At 39.2% G+C, this 23,573-nt stretch overlaps 1 protein-coding gene across 3 annotated transcripts in view; it reads left to right on the forward strand.

Moving 5' to 3' along the window:
- Nucleotides 1-23,573, forward strand: part of NR3C1 (nuclear receptor subfamily 3 group C member 1) — a 52,477-nt gene that overhangs the window by 22,297 nt on the left and 6,607 nt on the right. For all 3 annotated transcript variants that reach the window (XM_083728268.1, XM_083728269.1, XM_083728270.1), the window contains 6 exons: nt 5,670-5,833; nt 8,301-8,417; nt 11,896-12,174; nt 14,008-14,152; nt 22,072-22,202; nt 23,101-23,258. In XM_083728268.1, coding sequence (XP_083584394.1) covers nt 5,670-5,833; nt 8,301-8,417; nt 11,896-12,174; nt 14,008-14,152; nt 22,072-22,202; nt 23,101-23,258 — 994 coding nt within the window. The remainder of the gene's footprint in view (nt 1-5,669; nt 5,834-8,300; nt 8,418-11,895; nt 12,175-14,007; nt 14,153-22,071; nt 22,203-23,100; nt 23,259-23,573) is intronic.

The following is a 23,573-nucleotide window of genomic DNA, read 5'->3' on the forward strand; positions in this document are numbered from 1 at the left end:
GGCTGGCTTCCCATTAGTTGCAGGAAGCTGCTGCAGCCAATGAGAAGCTGTGCACGCCTCCTCCGTGCCAGAAGGAGCGTTTACGCATGTGTACATGCTCACCCTGGCGTCTGCGGGACCATGAACCAGCCCAAGTCACAAAAACTTTTCCGACCCCTGCTTTATGTATTGTGTAACAGCAGTGTACCTGCAGCAATTGCATAAATCATGAAGCTGCTATTAATACGTACTAAATTACAGACATAGCTGTCTTCTTTCAGTCAGTAGGAAAGGTACAAATTAGTTTGTCTGCTTGTCATATTCTAAGCATTGTATACAATATTTATCATTCTTATATTTCATTCCATTTTTCTGAAATGTCCCTTCTTGAGTACCTGCATACATACATAATATTATTTGCACGCCACCTTTCCATAATATTATTTGCACGCCAACATATTCATGGTGGCTTACAACAAGAAAAAAATACATAACTTTAGCATAACAAAACTCACCAATAAATAAATAAAACATCAAAAAATACACAACCAAACTGAACAATTTTCACGTAATCTAAAATAAAATACAAAGTGTGTTTAGAGGGTGCACCCCATTTTACTCAATTTCACTTATGTGTGTGGCGGCCCAGAACATAACCTGCCCATAATAGGGGAGTCGTCTGTACTGTAGAAAGAGCCTTTTGTTATTGCAGGGACTCAAGACGCAGAGTGCTTAAGACAGTAATAATTAAAGTTCATGGAGCACAACCTGTATGATAGAACCTTTGTGTTCTTTATACCACATTCCTAGATGAGGAAAGCCCCATTAATTGGTCATTTGCCTATGGCAGGGCAGTAAGAGGTGTTCTTTGAACATTGAGGAAATGCTCAACTATCATTTTACCTAATCTCAAAATATCATAACATTCTTGCAATATCTATAAAAATGAAAGCTAAAAATAAGGTATTGTAGAAGCAAAATTGCTTTCTCTCTGGCAGTAATAGTAATTATAATCTTGGCTTAAACGTTCTAAAAATTCCCTTGCAGGCTGCTGTGATTTTTTTAAACAGTGATTTAAACAATAAAAGTGAGTCTCTTAAGAATTGCTGGGATGTTATTCCTGGAATTTTCATTTTTTTCAGCACAACTCTTTTCGCTTTGCATGTAATCCGTTAAGAGTTAGAAATGTAGTTGTGCGTTTCAGGGGTGTGGTTTAGAGTGCAATTGTTTTTTAAAATGATATTTCTTTGGAATCTTACAGGAAGTTCAAAACTTCAGTTTTCAGACTTTTTATTTTAAGGATGTTTGTTTAGAGTTTTTAAAATCGATAGTAATAGATTGTTGTGATGTAATTTAACTTACCATTTTCCCTGCTAATGCCTCAGTCTATGTGAATAATTTTAGTAGCTGTATCAGTTGTTTTTCAGTACTGTTAGTTGACCAACATATGACTTAGCGTTCTGCCTGGCATCCAAACGTTAAATATGCCCATTTCTCTCACCTTGGGAATTGTTGTGCTGTATTTGGCAGTGATATATCAAAGGCAGCCAAATCTACTCTATGTCAAAAAACACAACTGAAGGAGGGGAAGGTCAGCGAAGAATGAGCTAAAACGAAAGCCAACCAAAAAAATACAGCCAAAATCAGGCCAAAGTGATGTTTTGGTCCACCACCTTGTTTCAAAATGGTGGCTAGCATCCAAACATCAACAAAGATTGCCACTCCCACCTTCAGACTCCTCCTGCCAAGTTTGGTGATGATATCTCTAGTGGTGTCTGAATGTATAGACGACAGACAGACAAAGCATTTTCTAAAATATGTAGTAGATTGTATGGCATAATTATTTTCTGTTCAGGTTAGGTTTGATTGACATTATCATTTTAAATTGTTCTTTTTTTGTTATATTTATTATTTTTCATGATATATTGTGAGCCACTCCGGGCATAGTTTTGTGGAAGACTGGCATACAGATAAACGCATGATGCTAATGACATTTCTCCACTTGGTGTAGGTTTCTTAATAGCTGTGCACTGCATGAACCCATGCAGCCACTGCCCTTTGATTACTGTTAGAAAGGGCATGTGTCTTTTTCCCATTGGTTGCTAGTCATCATTGGTAAAGAAGTATGATCTCCAGACCCACTCAGTGGCAGACATATCTATCAGATTCATGTAGATGTTAGGAGCATTAGGGACAAGACTGGCAGTTTCTTCTTGTAGTTGAAGTGGAACTGCAGTTCAGATTATGTATAGGCATTGCCATCTCATTTAATGAAACATAAACCAGCAATTAGAGTTCATAATACCAAAATAGGAGCGGTTCTCTTCTTCCTCCACCCCTACTCCCACCCTGTAGTGTAGTGTCTCTATCAGCTGTCCCAGAAATAAAACAATTTGAATATTTTCTTCTACAGATGTTTAAATATTCCCCACCAAGCCTTGGAAACTTGATACAGTCAAACCCTTGAGCTGTGACAGAAAGTTTGTGACACTTAACCTTTAGATTTCAGACCTTCAACTTACTTTATAAACAGGCATCCTAAGCTTGCTTTTATTTTAAAAACTTTCCCAAAACAATGCAAAAATATGTCCTGAAATATGGAATAAAGCATACCTTTACCTTTAAAAGGGGCAGGGTGGTACAGAAAACAAGAAAGGCAGAATTTATTACATGGTGGTTAGCACAAAAGTATGGTGAAGCTGAAGACTTGTTGGTAGATGAGAGAAATTTCTTCTGTTGCAACTTCCTGAAAACTTTCCAAGCTAATACAGAGTTCTCAGGTTAGCTTGTAACTATGTTCAGTACCACTTGCACACTTTGTTTTAGCCATAATGTTATCTGTTGTTTCTCATAGACCTTCCTCCCTGTTGTACTGGGTTCTTTCAGTGAATGTTGCTCCATTCATTTTATGCTTGTGAGTTCCACTGAAAAATAGCATTTTTGAATCCTAGCTTTTAGTGTAATATTAGACAATTTATTCCAAACATGTAAGTTTGGACCTTGTGCTTGAGTGAAAGACTTTGGCAAATCATTAATAAACAAAATTAGGTTGGGTAACATGGTTTGTCAATAGAAGTTGTCCTCTGAACTTTCAGAGGACCCTTATCTTTGCCTTCTGGAAGTAAATACACTTATTTTATAATGGGGTATAAACCTGCTTTTTGAGAATAAAAGGTAAAAACTATTTTAAACACATGCTGTTACTGGCTAATAATCATGGCATTTAACAACCCAACACACCTGTATTTTATAACTGCTGCATTTTTTCATCTGCCTAGTTCTGGGTTGTAAATCTGATAAATCCTGCCTCCCTCCCACTTCTAGCTTTGTGTTTGCAAAAGTAGTTTTACTCTTCAACTTGTTAAAATAAAAAATGGACTGTAAGGGAAGTATTAGCAGTGGGCATCACTGCAGTGAAGCATTTTTGTTGTGCTGAATTGTATTTTTAAAGGGTTAGGGTTATTGTATTTTTAAAGGTTATGAAGCAAAGCTAAAACTTATTCAGGGATGAGGAACCTTTTCAGACCATGAGCTGTATTCCCTTGTGAATAACATCCTTGGGACACATGCCAGTGAGGGTTGGGAACAGAGGCAAAAGTGGGTGGAGCAATTAATGGAAATATTACCTTTGCACAGTAGCCTAGTTTTTATGCACAAACTAGAGATGCCTATTGTATAGTTTCAGACAACTGGAGGAGGGGTTACTTTGTTCTAGGGGTACATTCTCTGTCATCAGTCGAACAATCAGCTTTGAGTGTCTCTAACTGGTGCTGGGTTCTCATGACGGTGTGCTAAGAGAAGCCCTCATCCTATGTCCATCCCTTGTGGTCTTGAGTGTTGTGTTGACAACTCCAAGTCTTGTGGGACTTAAATGTTCATGCTGATGCTGTCTTCTCAGGGGCAGCTCAGGATTTCATAGCTGCCCTGTCAACCATGGACCTGTCTCAAGATCTGAACCAATACTTGGCAGGGTGTATCTTGGATCTTGTTTCTCTACAGAAGTAGAGGGAAATAATATGTGGGTGTGAGAGAAGCAACTCCATTGGTATGTACAGATCATTAACTGATCAGATTTGGTCTACTCCCTGGAAGCTGATGGATCTGGATGGTTTTCTGAAGCCAATTGGAGATTTTCTCACAGGTTTAACTGGCAGTCTTATTGAGGTCTCTGCTTAGAATGAGGATATGACTTAGGTTATCAGTACAACTACTTCAAAATGTTTTCTGTCTGTCTGTAGATCTGGTGTCAGTTCCTTGGTATTCAGAGGAAGCTTGTTAGTTCTCCTGGACCTCAACAGCTTTCAGTACCGTTGTCCATGGCAACCTTATCTGGATTAGTTTGGAAGGCATGGTTTTAAAGTGATTGTCTTACTTCTGAAGGAGAGGTTCCAGAAGATGGTGCTGGGGAACTTTTGCTCTACTCTACAGCCAAAGCTGCCTTATGTCCTACAGAAGTATTATATTGTAAATACTAAAGAACAAGGGAGCCATGTAAACCACTGGGGGGAAGTCTTCCAGAGATTTGGGTTGCAATATCATCAGCATGTAAATGACACTCGGCTTTACCTCTCATTTCAAGCTTTCTTGAATATAGGCATACTACCATGTGCCCTAGGAAAGTTAATTGAGTAAATTTTTATGTGTTATGGGGGTTAGATTAATTAATTGAAGGAGGTATCTGGAGTTTGATCTTGAAAGTGCACAGAAGGCAATACCACCTCTAAACAGAACTAAGACTGTTGGTTTAGCTAAAGTCTAAATATAAATATAAAGGGCAATAGCCAGGATAGTGGTGGAGTTCATACTTGGATTGTAGGGGTGTTCTGCTGGTGCTTTGAGCACTCATACCAATTTCTCCAAGGAAGGGGCCAAGTGCCTGAGTGAAAGTTGGTTATCCACATTGGCCTGGGCCTCAACTTTGTGGCTGGTGGATGTAGCACATAGTGGCATAGACCTACAGTGGCTTCTGTTTTTGGTTGCAATCCAAACAAGCCCTGCATCATCTCTTCATTTGGAGCTTAGGATTCAGTTACCTAAGCAGATCTCAGAAGTGTGCACCTTGTTTTGCTCAATTTTGCTGTGTAAGCTCAAATGTTAAGATTCAGTTGCATCACAGATTCAAACTTCCTTCAGCAACAAGCTTAGTTCCAGTTGTAACTGGGCCAATCATTATGTAATGTTCCATCCCACAGAAAGTGTTGTGTGTTTTTTATCCCATTGAAAGTATCATGTGTGCAAAACGAAGCATTAAAAAAATGGTTGATCCTAATGGCCTCAAGATAATACTTTTAAAGAGCATCTAGGCTGACTTCCAGCTGACATCCAAGCACCATTTATTGAAATAAAAATTGCATACATTAAATACAAGTACATAGCATGCATCCACAATGCATTTCCCTACTTGTTTTTTCTTCCAATTGTGGAATAAATAGGGTGAAAACATACTTTTAAATATTGTGCATTTTAAAATCCCAGGCTCTTCCTTCAGTATTACTGTAACAGCACTTTCTTTTTATGGTTTTAAAATGTGAAGTTCTTTACTGTGAGTATAATGAATTCAGCAAAAACTCAAGATGCTTTTCTTGTGTTTTGGTTAACAGAGCAGAGTAAGAGTCAATGTGTTTGTAACTTAGTATTTCTATACTTTAATTCCTTTCTTTAGTTTGGTCTTTGTTTTGTTGTTTCCTTAGCCCTGGAATGAGATCTGATGTAAGCACTTCACCATCTACCTCTTCAACAACTACGGGACCACCTCCCAAGCTCTGCCTTGTTTGCTCAGATGAGGCTTCTGGGTGTCATTATGGTGTCCTAACTTGTGGCAGCTGCAAAGTGTTCTTCAAAAGAGCTGTGGAAGGTAGGATATATCACAATTATTTAAAACGTATAGTCTATATCTCCCCTCAAATGTTTGTGGGTTTTTACAAAGGTTTGGAGTTCATTTCCATGCTATCTCTTCCTATCTCTTGCAAAATCCTTGGTCTTCAGTAGCCATCTTCAAGTATTTTTCTGTGTGTGTGCGTGTGTGTATGTGCGTGTTAAGTAAGCATGTGAAAGCAGCCGGTGGGAATAAGCATTCTGGCTCTACCTCCTGTTCCCATTCCATTGCTTTTCTCAAGTTGGAGGGCAGACTTCTAAAGTGGGAGCCTTCTATACTTGTGGAAGCTACCTTCTTCAGATGTTCGCCCTCCAAATCATGGGTGGTGATGTGGGTGGAGCCAGAACTAGCTTGCTCTCCTAACTCTTCTTCATGTATTTATCTAACATGAAAGAACAAACAGCCAAAGAGGGCTGTTTTGTTTATTTTTATTTACAATACAGCCCACTCTTCATTTATGGTATAGCTCACTCGTCATTGAATATTTGCAATCCCAAAGCATGGAGCAAAGTAATAAAAATAAACAGAGGAAAATAGTATACAATATTGCAAAAAAACATATAAACAGGCCCAAGAAATAGAAACTTAAAAATTATGTCATGAGAAAAGCAAGCAAAACTACATTAATAAAATTAAAAATTTCCAATTTAACCAAATACCTAGGTAAAAGCAAACACAAGATGTTCAAACAGTTTAAACAACCAATGGTTTTAGCAAGTTCCCACCCTGTTTTTCACTAATGGTAGTCTGCTCTTTTCATTGTCTCCCCACACAAAGAGGACCCCACTCTCTGCCAGAGGATTCTCAGTGTAACTGCTTACCCAACCCCCAGGATACCACACCATAGTGTTGTTTACAATCCTTGCACACTAGGCATTGGAATCCCGCCCCCTCCCAATTCATATTAAACAGGAACTTTTCCTGTATGGTTTACAGCAAACTAAGCAAAGACATGTAATGTTAAAAATCCATAATACAATAAGATAATAAGTTGTTTTCAATGTTTGATTTTATTTGTAAATAGATTCTAGTAAATAGACCCTGGTAAATAGATCTATTAAGGTTCACTGTTCTCCCATTGTTTAACACTGCTATTTAATTCAATATGGAAAGAATCTGCTCTTTAAAAGTTATAGTTGACTTTACTTTGCTTCCAAGGTTTGCTTATACTTGGATCTTTGGTTCCATAAAAATTCCAAAGGATTTAGTTTGCCTGCTTCACAAGCTCCAAAAACCAAATAGTTTCCTCCCTGTTCTTTTAAAGTGGTAAAATCAATATGTCCTAAAGCAGCATTTCAAAACAAAATTTCCCAAACTAGATTACTGGCTGCTTGCTCTGGTGGTACCAACTTTAACCTAAAAAATGCAGAGAATACGTAATTCTGTTCCAGGAAAAAAGTATGGATAGACATTTTATAGTGAACTATTCCATAGCAAGTTTTTGAAAAAGCAGTTTACTTTTTTCAAAAGTTCTGTGTTGGAGAAATTATACAGTACAATAAAATGACTACTTGGATATATACATTGATATAAAAATGTGAGTGGTCATAAAAAGCACTCCAGTTCCACACTGATTTCCTAGCAACTGACATTCTGCTGCAGATGTTCAGCCTATTTCTGTCTCATCTATCTCAGATTTTCATGGACATGTACCTATAGAATACTGGAACAATGTAGGCCTTCCTTATATTCACTCCCTCTCCAATACCTCTCATCTGACTCTTCAAATTTTTTGTGTACCCCCCCCCCCCCTTCAGAGCAAAAAAGGGAAGTGGGAGACTTGCAGATGATTTAAAAAACCTCTTCTTACTTCCCTTTTAATTCACTGATATTGGGGTCTTAAAAGGGAAATGGGAGGGGGTTTGCAAAAAACCTTTGCAATTCTCTTCCTTCCCTGCTTAAGATTGGATTTCAAGGGATTTTGTAAAGTGGGCAGCCTGCTCACCTGTCAGATTTTACCTGTGAGTAAGATCCTGATAAAGATCTGGCCCATGGAGCCGAAAAGGGAGGGGGAGCTTGAGACCAAAATTTGACACACACACACACACACACACACACACACACACACACCCCTTCATGCCCCTTTAGCAAGACACTGCATTTTGGGAAGGAGGTGTGAGGGCTCTGGCAGGGTCCTAGAGCCCACCCATCTCCTTCTCAAAGCTGGGAAAGAGCTAACTAGGCTTTGGGAAAGGGGGGGGACTGTAGAACCCTGTCGGAGCCCTCATGCATCCTTTCCAAAGCCCAGCACCTTGCTTCCCTGGCTTTGGGAAGGCAGTACAAGGGCTGCAGGGGCAAGGGGTGTTCCCACACGTTAGACCATCCTGATGTACATGGATAGGATAGATAAGTCCATTTGTTTCTTCTCTTCCCCAACCCAACAAGTGCATGTTAGAAATTAAATGCTCATAATTATAAAGGTGTTGTGCTTTGTTTGCAAATGCAGGGCAGCACAATTATCTCTGTGCTGGAAGAAATGACTGCATTATTGACAAAATCCGGAGAAAAAACTGCCCAGCTTGCCGCTATCGGAAATGTCTTCAAGCTGGCATGAACCTGGAAGGTAACTTGAAATGTTTTAAAGCTGAAACCTAGAAAATCCTTCATTTTTGCATATATAAAGCCTCTTTGCACATTACTCATATGAAGATGTCCCAAATATAGAAAAAGACAGTGGGGACATGTTGCATCCAATGCCACACATCTTTTTCCTGGCCTTTCCTATGATGTGCAGCTGTGATGGCAGCCTGTACCCATAGACTCAGAAATCCTTGCCTAATATGTGAACATAAGGGATGGGGGAAGCTGCATGATGTTGAGTGCAGGACTGGTGGCCTAGTCCCTCTGCTTCATTCTACACATTGATCCCATCACTGGAATAATGCATGAAGTGGGTTAGTGTAAGTTTCAATAGTGGGAGTGGTCCCTACTCACAATTCAATAGTCAATAATAACAAAAACTAATCCATTCAAAAGTATGTATTATAGAGATTATAAACTCTAACAGAGATTACAAACTCAAAGAGATATGTATAACACAATAATTTGTTTAAAAGATTTTCTCTTTTTGACTCGACAGTAATGTTGATCCTTATAATTTATCAGCTTGCAGATGGAGACTCAGTTTCAATCATAGAGCAGAAGTCAGAAGTCAGTTATGGATTGGAAACCAGGACAGGGCCCTGTTTCGATGTATTCACCTTCATCAGCTAATTTTTAAATTTGAAGTTTGTAAGTTTGAAGACTTTCAGATAAATATATCCTGTTATTTTCTATATATCTATATATAACAGGATATATTTATCCGAAAATCTTCAGACTTACAAACTTCAAACTTAAAAATTAGCTGATGAAGGTGAATACATCGAAACAGGGCCCTGTTCCTGTCCTATTGACTATTGAATTGTGAGTAGGGACCACTCCCACTATTGAAACTTACATTGGCCTGAGTTCTTGGTGTGCTTTTTGCTTGGTATATTTAATAACAAAGACTCCAACTTATTTAACTTATTTAAGTGGGTTAGTGGCAATATATGCAGTTGTTTAATGTTTTCTGAATGAATATTTATCACTGTATATGTTTAACATATGCATGTCTTTCTTGGCAGAACTTAGATATTTATTTCAACATACATTTCCAATCTTTCCCAGACTCTCATAAGAACTGTATTTTGCACTGAAGCAGTATGATTTGTATGCATGCTAATCTCTTTTTTCCGTTTCTCTTCTTTTTGTTTTCACTTTCCGATTTCACGTATTTGTGCACTCATTTTTTCAGTAAATACAGTGGTTGGGAAAACCCCACACTTGGAGTGTACAACAGTTTGAATGCAAATCAGGAAGAAACAAAAATGTTGACTCATCGGGTGGTATTCTATACCAGTTCTAGTCAGAGTTTGACCCATTGAAGTTAATCAACACCACTAACTTCTGTTCACTAATTTCAGTGGGTCTACTCTGAGTAGCATCTGGTTGAGTGCAATCCATTGTCAACAATATGAAACTTTTAAAGTATGGATAGGTGATAACATTCAGTAATACTGTATGGCAGATTCATAATGAGCAAATTCACATGTTTGGTCCTTTCTGGCTGAGGAGAGGTAACTGTTGCAGGCTTGTCATTGCAATCCAGGAAGTCTTGTAGTAGCAATGTTAGTAGTGTTTGGCAGAATGAAGACTTCCATTTGTGTGATAGGAAAACTGACCTGGCCTTACCATTAGACAGAGTGCAGGTGCTGCTCAGGTGCTGCATTGCTGGGGTTGGACTAGATGATCCCCGGGCTCCCTTCCAACCCAGCAGTTCTGTGATTTCTAGCTCAGTAGTTAGGGAGGCAAGCCTGCATTGTGATCTGTCTCTGCTGCTCCATGTGGCATTATATTTAGGAGCAAAGGCATTTTTCATCCCCTCCTCACATTCAAACTTTGTAAACATTGCTAACTATTATAGCAATTTCATGATAATGCTGTGACTATATAATTCTAGAGGCCCCTGAAATATTATGTGTTTCGATTATTTTAAGCCCTTATGTCTAACAATAGAATGTCTAACAATAGAACCAGAAACTTAATTTAGAGGCGGTATGTTTTAGGCCTTTGCAGGTAACAAATTTAATTGGACAAACAACTAAAATACTTGGCTGCTTGTGCTTTTGCATACGTTTTTGTCTCTGTCTTACAAAACATCTAAATCTCTGCCTTACAAAATATCTAAGGAAGAGCAATCCAGAGTGTGGATGCTATCACCAAGAAGACCCACTTCCACATTGTCACCAAATGACAATTTGGTGGTTGTGGAGCAACCAGCAGAGTCTCTTTGGAAGATCAACTTGGTCTGTATTGGGGAAGGCAGTCTGCTAGGTATAATAGTCCCAAGTTGTTTAGTACTTTAAATGTCAACCACATCACCTCGATCTCAGTAGGTAATAGGCAGCCAATAGTATAATAGCTAATAACACAACTAATGATTTTGTATGTTATTGCATGTATGTGTCTCCAAAGACACCTCTAATTGTGTGCTAACTCAGGTATGGAATAGCAAGATCACTGGTAAGCTCAAAAGTGCCTCCATGATTTACATTTGCAGTGATTTCTGTAACGGCAGCTGCTGCCAAAAGCACTGCTGCAGTTGGAGGCATCAAGTGTATAGCGCCACATGGAAGCACTGCTGCATGCAAGTGATCTGGCCCTGTGCTATCTTTTCAAAGCCCTAGTTGGCTAAGTGCTTTACAGCTCTTTGCTACTCATTGAATTGTGAAGTTGGAAGGGACCAGTATTAACTTTATAATTGCTGTTCATTATCTGGTACTCTATTTTGTCCATTTTTGTAATTCCACTGTAAGATAGATTTTATATACAGTATTGCAAAATTTTCAGGATATATGGTTCGTATACGTAAAAAAAGTATGCAGGCAGCATAGATACTGTGGAAACGTGAATAAAAACAGTATACGGAGAAGTGTATTTTGAGCAGTTCATCTGGCATATGTATTCCATAGTTTAATTATAATGGCAAGCAGTTGTCAGGAAAAAAATATCTTTTTTGGTCCAGCTGTAGAAGAAACAAATTAAAATCCTGGCTATGGTGATTCATGTCTAGTAATGCATTCTATGTGCATGTAGGCATAATTCCATGGTGTATATGTAGTTTTGTTCATCCATCTGTTATGTTGTCTTGGTTTAAGTGCAATGCAAAGGCCTCATTGAAACCATTCCATTCCAAAGCTGTAAATGGAATAATTTTTTTAGTAATTTCCCCCAGGTGCACTACTGCTTTTTCTTCCTTTTCACATTTAATCCAAGGTTTCATTTTCTGTTCATACAAATGAAACCATAAAGGAAGAGCAGGAAATCTCTGTGGCCCCCCCAACTCTTCTCTGTTCCAGCAAGCATGGCCAACGTTTGGGGATGATGAGAGGCCACAGGATTCCCTGCCATAAGGAGTCTGTTGTATGCCTGCAGCATAGAAGATTGCATTGATTGTGTTAGCAACGCTTTCTGGTTTTATTTTTTAATGTTGACTTTCTTTTCTTAAAAATTTCTAGCACGAAAGACAAAGAAAAAGATAAAAGGAATCCAGCAATCTAGTGTGGCTGCAGGAAGAGAGACTGCAGAAAGTCCCACAAATAAGGCTGTTGTTCCTGCCTCCCTGCCACAGCTAACGCCTACTCTGGTTTCCCTACTGGAAGTCATTGAACCAGAAGTGATGTTTTCAGGCTATGACAGCACAGTACCGGACACAACTTGGCGTATTATGTCAACTCTCAATATGCTAGGAGGAAGGCAAGTGGTTGCTGCTGTGAAATGGGCAAAGGCAATACCAGGTTTGTATATGTATTACATGAATATAGACTATACTTCCTTAATGTGTGTTTTGCAAGGCCATATTCTGCTCCTAACCATGGTAGGCCTGGATGATGAATCAATACATTGCCCAGGACCGGTATGAGGGCCAGTATACCCAGTGGTATGTTGTGGGTGAAGCCACTTCTGCTGCCGAGTCCCTCTGCTGTCAGCGCCCAGTGTGAGAGGGAGGAACAAGCCACAGTGGGTCTCTGCAGCAGCAGTGATTTCACCTGCAATATACTGCCAGGTGAATCAGCCATTGCGCTCTGGCCGTCATGCAACTTGTTCTTCCCTCAGCTGCCCATGCAAATAGGCAGCTCCATTAAACTTCTCTACTTAGTGGCTGCCTGCCCCTGAATGGAGAATTTTAATGGAGCCTCCAGCTCGCACAAGCTGGAGGCAAGGTTGGGGCTCCGTTACACTTGGGGCAAGCAGGAAAAAGAAGCCTCCGGCCTGTGCAGGTGGGGGCCCCAGCTGAGCAGCACAAACAAGCTGAGTTGTCCCTGCCTATGAGGCACTGGGGTGAAAGTGCCTCCGCTCCCATGGCGAGAGCTGCATCAATTTCACCCTGTGCCTTGTGGGCTGGGGCCAATGCAGCATAGTTCATAATCGTGGTTTATCGCCAGATTGTGATGTTGAAAACCAAACTTTGTCCAGCCCTAAATCATGGGCTTCTTATCTTACACCATAGAGAAAGGTTCGGTTTCCAGGTTTCCATTTTGTAACAGCATACAGTGGTACCTCGGGTTAAGTACTTAATTCGTTCCGGAGGTCCGTTCTTAACCTGAAACTGTTCTTAACATGAAGCACCACTTTAGCTAATGGGGCCTCCTACTGCCGCCGCGTGATTTCTGTTCTCATCCTGAAGCAAAGTTCTTAACCCGAGGTACTATTTCTGGGTTAGCAGAGTCTGTAACCTGAAGCGTATGTAACCCGAGGTACCACTGTATAGGTTGCAGTTCTACCTCCAAAATGACACAGATATAAATTATTCCCTTACTGTTAATTGTTGTGGCTTGACATGAAAGGAAAAAAATGAAACAAGAACTAATACTAGGATTGGAAAGTCTCATCAACTTCTTCCCTGGCAGGGAAAAGATTAAACACTCTTTTTCTTAATGTTCCTTTTCCAGTGGAAATTGCCTCTTCCAAAGAGCATTATACAAAGGAGAGAGCTTGGTTACATTTCACTGCAGTATATCAACTGTAACTTGCATATTTGTAGATATTAATATGGGACGCGGGTGGCACTGTGGGTTAAACCACAGAGCCTAGGACTTGCCAATCAGAAGGTTGGCGGTTCGAATCCCCGCAATGGGGTGAGCTCCCATTGCTCGGTCCCTGCTCCTGCCAACCTAGCAGTTCGAAAGCACCTCAAAGTGCAAGTAGATAAATAGGTACCGCTCTGGCGGGAAGGTAAACGGCGTTTCCGTGCACCGCTCTGGTTCGCCAGAAGTGGCTTAGCCCTGCTGGCCACCTGACCCAGAAGCTGTACGCTGGCTCCCTCGGCCAATAAAGCGAGATGAGCGCCGCAACCCCAGAGTCGGCCACGACTGGACCTAATGGTCAGGGGTCCCTTTACCTTTAGATATGAATATGTCTCTTATTAACTTTTTTTGCTATTTAGCATTACTATTTCATAAAACTATTTTGAATCTTATGTCCCTTTACTGAATTTTTAATGCATTTTGACTCTGGACCCTCTCAAGAAGTCATTCTGAACTTTAAGATTCAAAATAACACTTTGGACATGCAGTACTTTAATTACAACAGGAAATGTGCTAGATCTTGTACCTTTTATTTCCAATCAGGTTTCAGAAACTTGCATCTGGATGACCAAATGACACTTCTGCAGTATTCGTGGATGTTTCTGATGGCTTTTGCCCTAGGATGGAGATCATATAAACAGGCTAATGGAAGTTTATTGTGTTTTGCACCAGATTTGATCATCAATGAGTAAGTAGTATTCGAGTCCTTCTCTCTGTGTTTCTAAAGCTTGGCTACACTTCTAGAAATGTGTTCTTATAACCTAGGTGCACAATTAGTACTATAATTGTGTATAAAGACTTGGCTTATAAAAAAACAATTCCTTATTTATTTTTGAATTTGAATATTTCAGTAACTTGTACTGCTTAATAGAACAGTAGAAATGAAGGTATTAAAAAATCTCTTTTGGCTTTTACTTTAATAATGCATAACTACATCTGTCTGTTGAAAATGACAACACCACAGTGGTGTTCTTCCTGTGCAACACAAGTTGGCAGGATGAGAGCCACTGTGGTGCAATAGTTAGGAATTGTCATACTACGACAAGGGGCACTCAGGTTCAATTCAGCATGAAACTCATTGGGAGACCCTAATGTGCATATGTTAGTTGGCAACCTAATTTGGCTAAATTTAAATTACCAGAAGCAAGCCAAAGGTGAGGTGGGGAATGATGAGTAGGGTTGGTTAGGTTTGTTTTGCATCGTGATGGTGTCCACAGCAGGATGGTAGTAGTACGGGGGGGGGGGGCACAAAATATGTTAGATATGTCTCCCAGTAAAATATTTGTTAGAATATATGCATAATCCATCTCCACTTCATGATGCTTTGAATATATTAACAAGGTTACTTTTGTGAGTACTAGGGTTAGGTCACAATTCAATTGATTGGTCAAATATATCTATTAGAGTGTCTACTATTAATAAATATTCAACTAAGCAAATAATATATTTAGATTTGTTTGTTACTGTTTAGGCTTTTCCTTTTGCTCGTTATAGCAGTATGCTATTAGGGTACCCTGCATTTCACTATTAGATAAAATAACTGGTTAAAGTAGTGGTGCTATGCACAGTTGTGCTGAGAATCCAAAATGGGGGTGGGTAGGCAGACAGTAGAACAAAGGATAATATAGGCGGGTTGAAATGGCATAACACTGACCTTTTACTGAAATTATACAAATTGATAAAGGCTGAATGCCACAGAGGATACACTCCTCTTCCCCTAATTTCTCTCTTCCCCTTTGACCTGTGAGATTTTTCCACAGACTCCGCTTCTCACATTCTAAAACTGCCATCTTTCATAGTGCAAGTTTGTCTTATTAAATTCTAATTTTGAAATGCTTTAGCTTACTGACACCACAATAATAATAGTTCCATTATCATACCTCTATATTTGTCTAACATTATTTGTTGACAGCTATGAACTGATATTGTCTGGCTACCTTGACCTTGTTTTTGCATATGTGAATCCTTTTGTCATAATAAGTTAAGAGCATTAAATGTTCCTTCCACTCAAATAAACTCTTCCCTTCAGATGCCCTTTGCAGACAGTGTTTCACATAATAAACAGTGACACTTCTAATACATGAGATACTGTAGCGCAGAGTCCTAGTAACACAGTAATGGTATTTGCATGGCACTGTAACATTGCACAATTGAAAAAAGCTCTGAAACAATAAGCAACTAAGTGCTAAATCTTAACACATCTATTATTTCTGTATTTTAATATTGTGTGAGAACAGTTGCTTCCAAGACAGTCTGTATATTTATTCCTCAAAAGCAAGCCTTTTTACATTTTTGTAACATTTCTGATGGTGGTAGATATTTTCTGCAGCAGGGCCAGAATAGTCAGTTGTGGGATGTTCTCACCACTTTCTGTAGACACTTGGTGCAGTTTTATGAAAAAATTACATACTGTAACAATATAGGTAGATTCAGTTTACGGCAAACCTCGATGCCCTACAAGGATCTTGATGCACAGAACTTGACCTGGCTATTTAAAAAAAAAAAAAAAGGTTTCTCAAGTGTGTTATTCTAGTCACCCAAATAGAAGACTTGTATCAAATTTTATTGAGCAACTACAATAAGGATGGACTATGATCTCATCCTTAATGACTTTGTTTCTCCCTGAAGAAGCCTGTCTTGCATGTTGACCTACAGCACTGTAATCTTTTGTGTTCATTACTTGCTTTAGTAATGAACAAATAATTTCTTCTACTGTGAGGCTTCTCTCTTTTGCTACAGTGCCTTTTGACTGTTTTATCCTTCATTAACCCAATCTTGACCTGAAAGAAACAATGCATCAGATTGATATTGCTTGCGTCAAAAATAGAGGCTTAGTATAACCACCTGTATACTTTGAAATATGATGGTTTCCCAATGAAATACAGTATGTGGAAGTTCTATATCAGTCCCTGTATTGAATGCAGTGATTTTTTTTAAAAAACAAAAACAAAACCTGAGTGATAAAACATCATAGCTAAATTTATTGTTTTTTTATTCTGTTATGCGGATTGCGAAGGAAGCTGAAAAATAGCTTACTGAGATATACTGTGCTCTTCCTGATTCTGATTATTGTATTCTAGTTGCATTTCATGAAAGGAGATTGATGCTGAGGTTTTCTGGTTAACCCACCATATATGTGAGCACGATCTGGCTGTGACATCTGTCACCCCATTGATCACCAGGGTTGATTTGGCTGGCTAGGCAGGTGTGCCCTTCCATATATAGGAACATAGGAAACTGCCTATACCAATCAAAATGGTTTTATGTATTTCTATTATTATTAAAATTGTATACTGCCCTATACCTGCAGGTCTCAGGGCAGTTCACAGGATAAACTTCATAACTTAGATGCCATTTAAATAAAGCATATAAGTTAATATAAACCCTCCAAATAGGTAACCACAGAAGATTGATGGCTGGATGAAATGACCTCTTCAGATTATAGTGTAATAGATTTTTGTCCTTGCAAGTAGAAGTTTCTTAGCCACCATAAGAGCTAAGACAATCCACTTTTTCTGCCCACCCATTAATGCTACAGGGATATAGTTTTAAAGTACATGATCATCTGCAAATACCAAGGATTTCACCAATATAAAATTGACAAGGGTAGCAACTTCAAACAAAAAGGAATATATTATACTACAAAAACACATAAAAGGTTAAATAACAGGAAGTATTGTAATATGGGAGGGCATTTATTTATCTATAAATGAATGCTTCAAAAAATACCCACCATCTTTCATTAACTATTTCCAAGAAAATACTGCTGCAGCCTTTTAGTCAGCATCTACATTTACAAGAGACTATGAGGTGCTGCTTACCCAGCTGACAGGAAACTGCATGCAGAGAGACTGTAGTCTTAGCCAGCTCCATGGTGCCCTGTGCTGTTTTGCTGACTCCACATACATAGTCCTTGTTATGCAGCTTGATGGATACCTATGCACTTCTAGTTCTGTGAAGTGAAGGTCTGGGAATAAGTGAGAAAAGGAGAGATACGTGAATTAAAGGTTCACCACTTTCAGTCTCATTTAATGAGGTTAAATGAAACATCTGATAAGTGAAGTTGTGAGAAATATAGGTGCTTCTCAGAGTAGTTTGTGAATTACGGGAGGGTATCTGCCTTTTCAGACTTTCACTATAATGGGAATGCAGAATAGATGTATTGGCACTAGTTCAGGAATATTGGCTGGCACTTCCATTTGAGCTTGGGAGGAGGGACAGACCTTTGTGGAAGAAGTAATCTGGTTTCCCAGCAATTTTTACTCCTTGGAATGCTGATCATTTCCCTGAATATTTGAGCATTTTTACCGGTTTAAGGTATAAATTGCACAATGAAAATGTGGCTATTTCTGAACTGCAATTCCTGTATCAGTCCATAATAGATCTTGTTTTAATCAGTCATGGATGCAATATCTGAGCTTATCTCCTGGCCAAGTGTTGTTTGCTAAAATCCCTTAACAAAGCGCTCGCTCTGTGCGTGTGTCAGAGAAACAGGAAATACAAGTTGGTAGGCTACTGTATCTTATGAGACTTGCAAGTGGCATGTAGTAACTCTGTATTGCACAATATAAATTTCCATTAGTGATGGTGTAAATCTTTTCCACCTCCCATTTGCTAATTTAATTTCACACCTATGGATAACTGTTGGTTAACCAGTAATTTTACTAATGGAAATAATCCATGACCTCTCATCTATTAAGCAAATAATAATTTCAGGTAATTTATCTAGCAAAATAAGAATATACAGGGCTTTATATAACCTCTTCTACCAAAAAAGCTGTAGCCCTCATAAACTAAAATTACTCAAGGAGCCTGCATAGTAGGCATCTGCCTCAGTTCATTAGGTAGGGGAACCTGGAGAATGACCTCTGATGAGGCACTGCAGAAGTAGCTTTGCCCCAACTCATTTAGGTTATTAAACATTAAAACCAGCACTTTGAATTGGAACTGGAAACTTGACTACAAGGTACTACAGATGATCAAGCACTGGTATGATATAATTATGTTTATCAGTCCCATTCATTCACTCACTCACTCATTCATTTTTTTACTACTACTTCATTTATATGCCGCCCATCTGACTGGGTTGCCCCAACAACTCTGGGCAGCTCCCCATCCATAACTTAGTCAACCTATTTTGGACCAACTGAAGCCTCCAGACTGTTTTGGAGGGTAGATCTGTGTAGAATGCATTGCAGTAATCTGAGTGGTAGGTTACCAACCTATGGCTATAGCAAGTTAGCTGAAGCAGATGTAAGGCAATTGTAGAATGAAAAATTGGACCACCAAGATTATATTTATGTTCTGAATAGACAGCTCTGCTTAGGAACCCATACTCTAAGCTATTCACAAATAAATATACATACTCAGAATAGGAGCAAGTGTATTCACATAACACATACCACAGGGAGGAAGTGGGAATTGTAATTGCAGGGTAGTTATAATGTAATTACACTGCAGATTTGCTGTAGCACCAAATCATTACTAATTATTCATTTTCCTAGAAGAGAAGGTTAGCTGTAGGAATGTAACTCTCTGTTCATGCTTATTTTATATAATTATTCTCACTTGTGCACTTTAAGGCCACAGTTACAAGCAGCCCCTATTCCCAGTGCTCCTTAATTGCACAGTGCAGCAATTTAGCACAATTTAATGGTCAATATCAACTGGTTAGGAAACATTAGTTGATGAAACTTAACAATAATCAAACACTTCCCCAAATTCAAAGTACTCATTAAAACAAAAGCTACCCATCAAATTTAGCTGCCAGCTTTCCCCAAGCTGATGTCCTCCCCATATTTTGCACTTCAGATCCCATCGTCCATGACTATTGGCCATGCTTGCTGAAGCTGATGAAAGTTGGGAGAGCCAAAGATCTGGAGACCATCAGATTTGGAAAGGCTGACTTGAGCTATTCTGATTCCTCTGGAAACTTATAAGATGGCCATGAAGGAAATAGGCTTTCCATGTTGGTTGTCCCTAGCATCTGATAATTTATTTTATTGGAGATATGCTTGTTCTGCTTTTTGAGAAAATCCTTCACAAAGCTGCTTGCGTATTTCATAAAAAAATTCTTCAAAAAGTAGCTAAGTGTGGTATAGTAGATAAAGTGCAGGATTAGGACCCGGCATATCAGTTTTCAAATCTGTAATCAGCCATGAAGCTTACTGGGTGAACTTGGGTATAACTGACTTTCGGTGGTTATGTATGCCACCTGGAGCTGCTTGGAGTCAATAATACATAAAAATAGAATAAAAGTAACATTAAAATAACCAGCACAACACATAAATGATTTGACCCTACCCCAGTTAACTACCACCAATCCATATCCTCACCCATCTGGTGGGTGCTGAAGCAGGCCTTCTGAACTAGATTTTAAGATATAGACACCACTACATGGGTGCAGGGGATTCTTTGAATAATATTGAACTAAGCTGTTTGGGGCTTTAAATATATTAATGAACACTTTGAATTGAGTTTAGGAACACAGTTCAGCACAAAGAACACTAGAGCAGTGCGACATATGTTGGGCCAGTAGTTGGAACTTTTGGAAAGGGATTTTTTTTGTGGATTTTATGTTTGGGGCTCAGATGGAACCTTCAGCAAATTGCTTCTTCCTCTGCTTTTAGTGTTGAGTTGGCTGGTTGAATGATTTGATTTTAAAAGATTGATATCCTGCCTTTCCACCTTTAGCCATTCAAGGTGGTTTGTAAACATAATGCCATTTACAAGGGACTCTGTAAGGTCCACCTCCCTGCACCTGATGTTTGTTCAGGTTCTGGCAGCCTTGGGGCAAATAGCAAGTCCTCCTCAAACCAAATCTGAGGGCAGAGCCAGAAAATGTGTCCAGGATCAGGAGGTCATAGCAGCTCCTGTCACATTTTGGAGTTGCAAGGGATCTAGTCCAACCCCCTGCAATGCAGGTATATGCAGCTGTCCCATTCACAGATTGAATAAGCAACATTGCTGTTATCAGCACCATGCTCCAAACAGCTGAGCTATGCTGAAATAAGTAACTGCCCAAGACTACTAAATAAGTTCAATGCAAGTTACTTGTCTCCATCTACTCCAGCAGTCTATTTCCAATAGTGGCCAGAAAATTGCCTCTGGGCAGCTTACAAGCAAGGCATTATGGCAGTTGATGTCACTAGCACCTGGTATTCATAGGTGTGCTGTCTCTGAACAAAGAGGTTCTATTTAGCCATTGTGGCTGATAGAATCTTCAATGGTCTGAACAGCTTTGGGTGGATTGAACCAAGGAAAGGTATAGTGGGAACAGTTTAACAGGGATGGATATCACCCCCATGTTTTGGAAGTGCTAGTACTTCTCCCTGTTCATTTGTATTGGGGAGGAGTTATGCTAGCTCTCACATAAAGTGTGTACTGCATGATAATTGTGGCAAGTAATGATACAGGATTCTAAAATTGCAGGCTTTCAAAGCATCTAAAATATGACCTACAGCTTAGCACATCTTGACTCTCAAAGCTACGCCCCACATCCTCTTCAAGCAGAAACATATCACAGGGTGTGGGCCTTTCTGCTAGCTACACCCTACTGTCAAAGTGCAAAAGGGATATAAATTTGAAAATAGAAAAAAAGCAATATTAATTCAACAAACACAGTTCTAAAATTGAACTGATCTTGCTGTTTTATTAGCCATTAAAAATAGCCGGTATATAAAATATCCAGCCCAAACATTTAATAAGGTGAAATAAAGTCCCAAGAACTGGCTTAAACTTTCTCTAGAGACAAAGGGGAGACGCTTACATTAGTAACCTTCCTGCTTCTTTGTGGCCAGCCTAGAAATTGAAATATCTTCTCAACAGGCTAGTAGATAAGGGAAAGTGCTAATAAACTGGCTTCCTTCCTTCAAAGCCATCCCCAATCCCATGGATTGTCAGAGAAGGAAGGAGTAGAGGGTTTTGTTCCTCCTTTGCCAACCCACTCTGTCATCAGTATGGAATTCCTTCCTGGTCATCTGTGGCTACAAGTCTAGTTGTTGTATTTATTGTGTTGCCTTGTTAATAACTTATGCCTAGACGATTTGTAAAGCACGGAATACAGTCATACCTCGGGTTACAAACGCTTCAGACTGCATTTTTTTGGGTTGCGGACCTGCCAAAACCCGGAAGTACTGGAAGGGGTACTTCCGAGGGTTGTGCATGCACAGAAGCACTAAATCGCGCTTTGCACATGCGACCCGCACATGCATTGCTGCAGGTTGCGAACGTGCATCCCACACGGATCACGTTCGCGATCCGAGCGTCCACTGTATAGGAGAATCCATAAGTGCAATAAGTTTTAAAAGGAAAAGATTGTATACTTATACAGCAGAAAGGTCAGAAGGGAAATTCTGTAAATATCTATTTTACCCTTCATGATAAAATACCATTTTACTATTATGAGTAAACCTTTCACAATAATATTAAAACTGCAGTTTATTTAAAGGCGTTGCTTTGCGACTTCATTTGGAAAAAGTATGCATATCTTACCAGCCTATAATTTCTGGAATTCATGTAAATAGAGGCATCTCCTTACTGGTAAACAAGGTTCAAATTATTATTTTTTGTACTGATTCAGATGTGTATATTCTATTTACTCCTCAGGCAGAGAATGAATTTACCCTGTATGTATGAACAATGCAAGCGTTTGCTGATGGTTACTAATGAGTTAGCACGTCTTCAAGTTTCATATGAGGAATATCTCTGCATGAAAACCTTGCTGCTTCTCTCTACAAGTACGTGAACATTGGTGCTTCCTCTTTTTTTAAAGAGTTCTCCTTCAACACTGATCTGGGAACTGAATTTAGAACTCTCAGATCCACTTTATTAGAGAGTTCTGTGGCCACCACATTTTGTCAGTCTTGGGTCAGCATTTGTGCACCTCATAATTGATAGTCCAAAAAGCATGTTAAAATTATTTTGAAATTAACAATCTGTCACAATATCTATTGGACCAAACTGATTTTGCCACCAGAAATAACTAAAATGTTCAATTCCTAAATGGGTTCAAGCTTTGTGGTAGCTGGAGAGCTGATGAAAGTGGCAGTTTGCACATAAATCCTTGGACAAGGAAGCTCTGTTCAGACTTAAGTTGACTCTGATAATAGGGATGAGTCTCTGGCGTGATCAAAGCCCAGTAGAGTCCTGTGGAGGAGAAATTTGCAGAAGCTTTTTCAGTAGAAGGGAGTTTTATTTTTCTAGGTACACTAGAAGAATAAACAGAATCAATAGCCATTTATTTCTTCCTGGAAATACAACCATTTGGAGACACGGTAGATGGATGAATCCAGGAAACATTAATCTCCATGGTGCAAAATCTTACAACCATACTATTTCTATGGACAAGGTCACTTAGAATTTCCTATAATTTGAGAGGTTACTGCACAAGTGGGTATTGGTTTTCCTTGTGGTACATACTGTCTTAGACTGCAAAACCAAAATGGCCTTTTAATGGTGTTATTCACAATACTTATTTTATGCAGAAACTCTTAACTATCTGCAATTGTCTACATAAATATCCACAATTTAAAACCATGATTCTAACTTCTCTTGTCTTGGTTTACGGTAAATAGAAATCCTGTTGTAGGGCGCTTACAAACTCAGGTGATCTAAAAACTAATCTCAATATTTCAGTTCCTAAGGAGGGTTTGAGGAGTCAGGCTCTGTTTGATGAAATTCGGATGACCTACATCAAAGAACTGGGGAAAGCTATAGTGAAGAGAGAGGGAAACTCGAGCCAGAACTGGCAGCGATTTTATCAACTGACAAAACTTTTGGACTCCATGCATGATGTAAGTTTTGCTTCCATACATTGATTCTGTGCAATTTGGGGATAGTACCAATGTGGATGAAACCTGGCCAATGAAAAAGCCATCTAGGCACAGCTTTCCTGATTCTAAAGCTAAGGTTCTTCAGAAAGGTACCTTTCTGGACTCTCCCACTGCCCCTGCTAGGCCACTGATTGTAAAGTATCCTAGTAGTCAGTATTTCATTGTGGATTTTTATAACAAGAGTTTTACTCATAAGCAGCTTTGCAATCAGATTTAAGCCAGCGTTCTTTTGCCAATTTTAATTTGTGCTGTGATATTAACGTCTTGCAGCATTTT

Source organism: Podarcis gaigeae (genome assembly GCF_964106915.1).
Source record: "Podarcis gaigeae genome assembly, chromosome: 2".
Classification (NCBI taxonomy): domain Eukaryota; kingdom Metazoa; phylum Chordata; class Lepidosauria; order Squamata; family Lacertidae; genus Podarcis; species Podarcis gaigeae.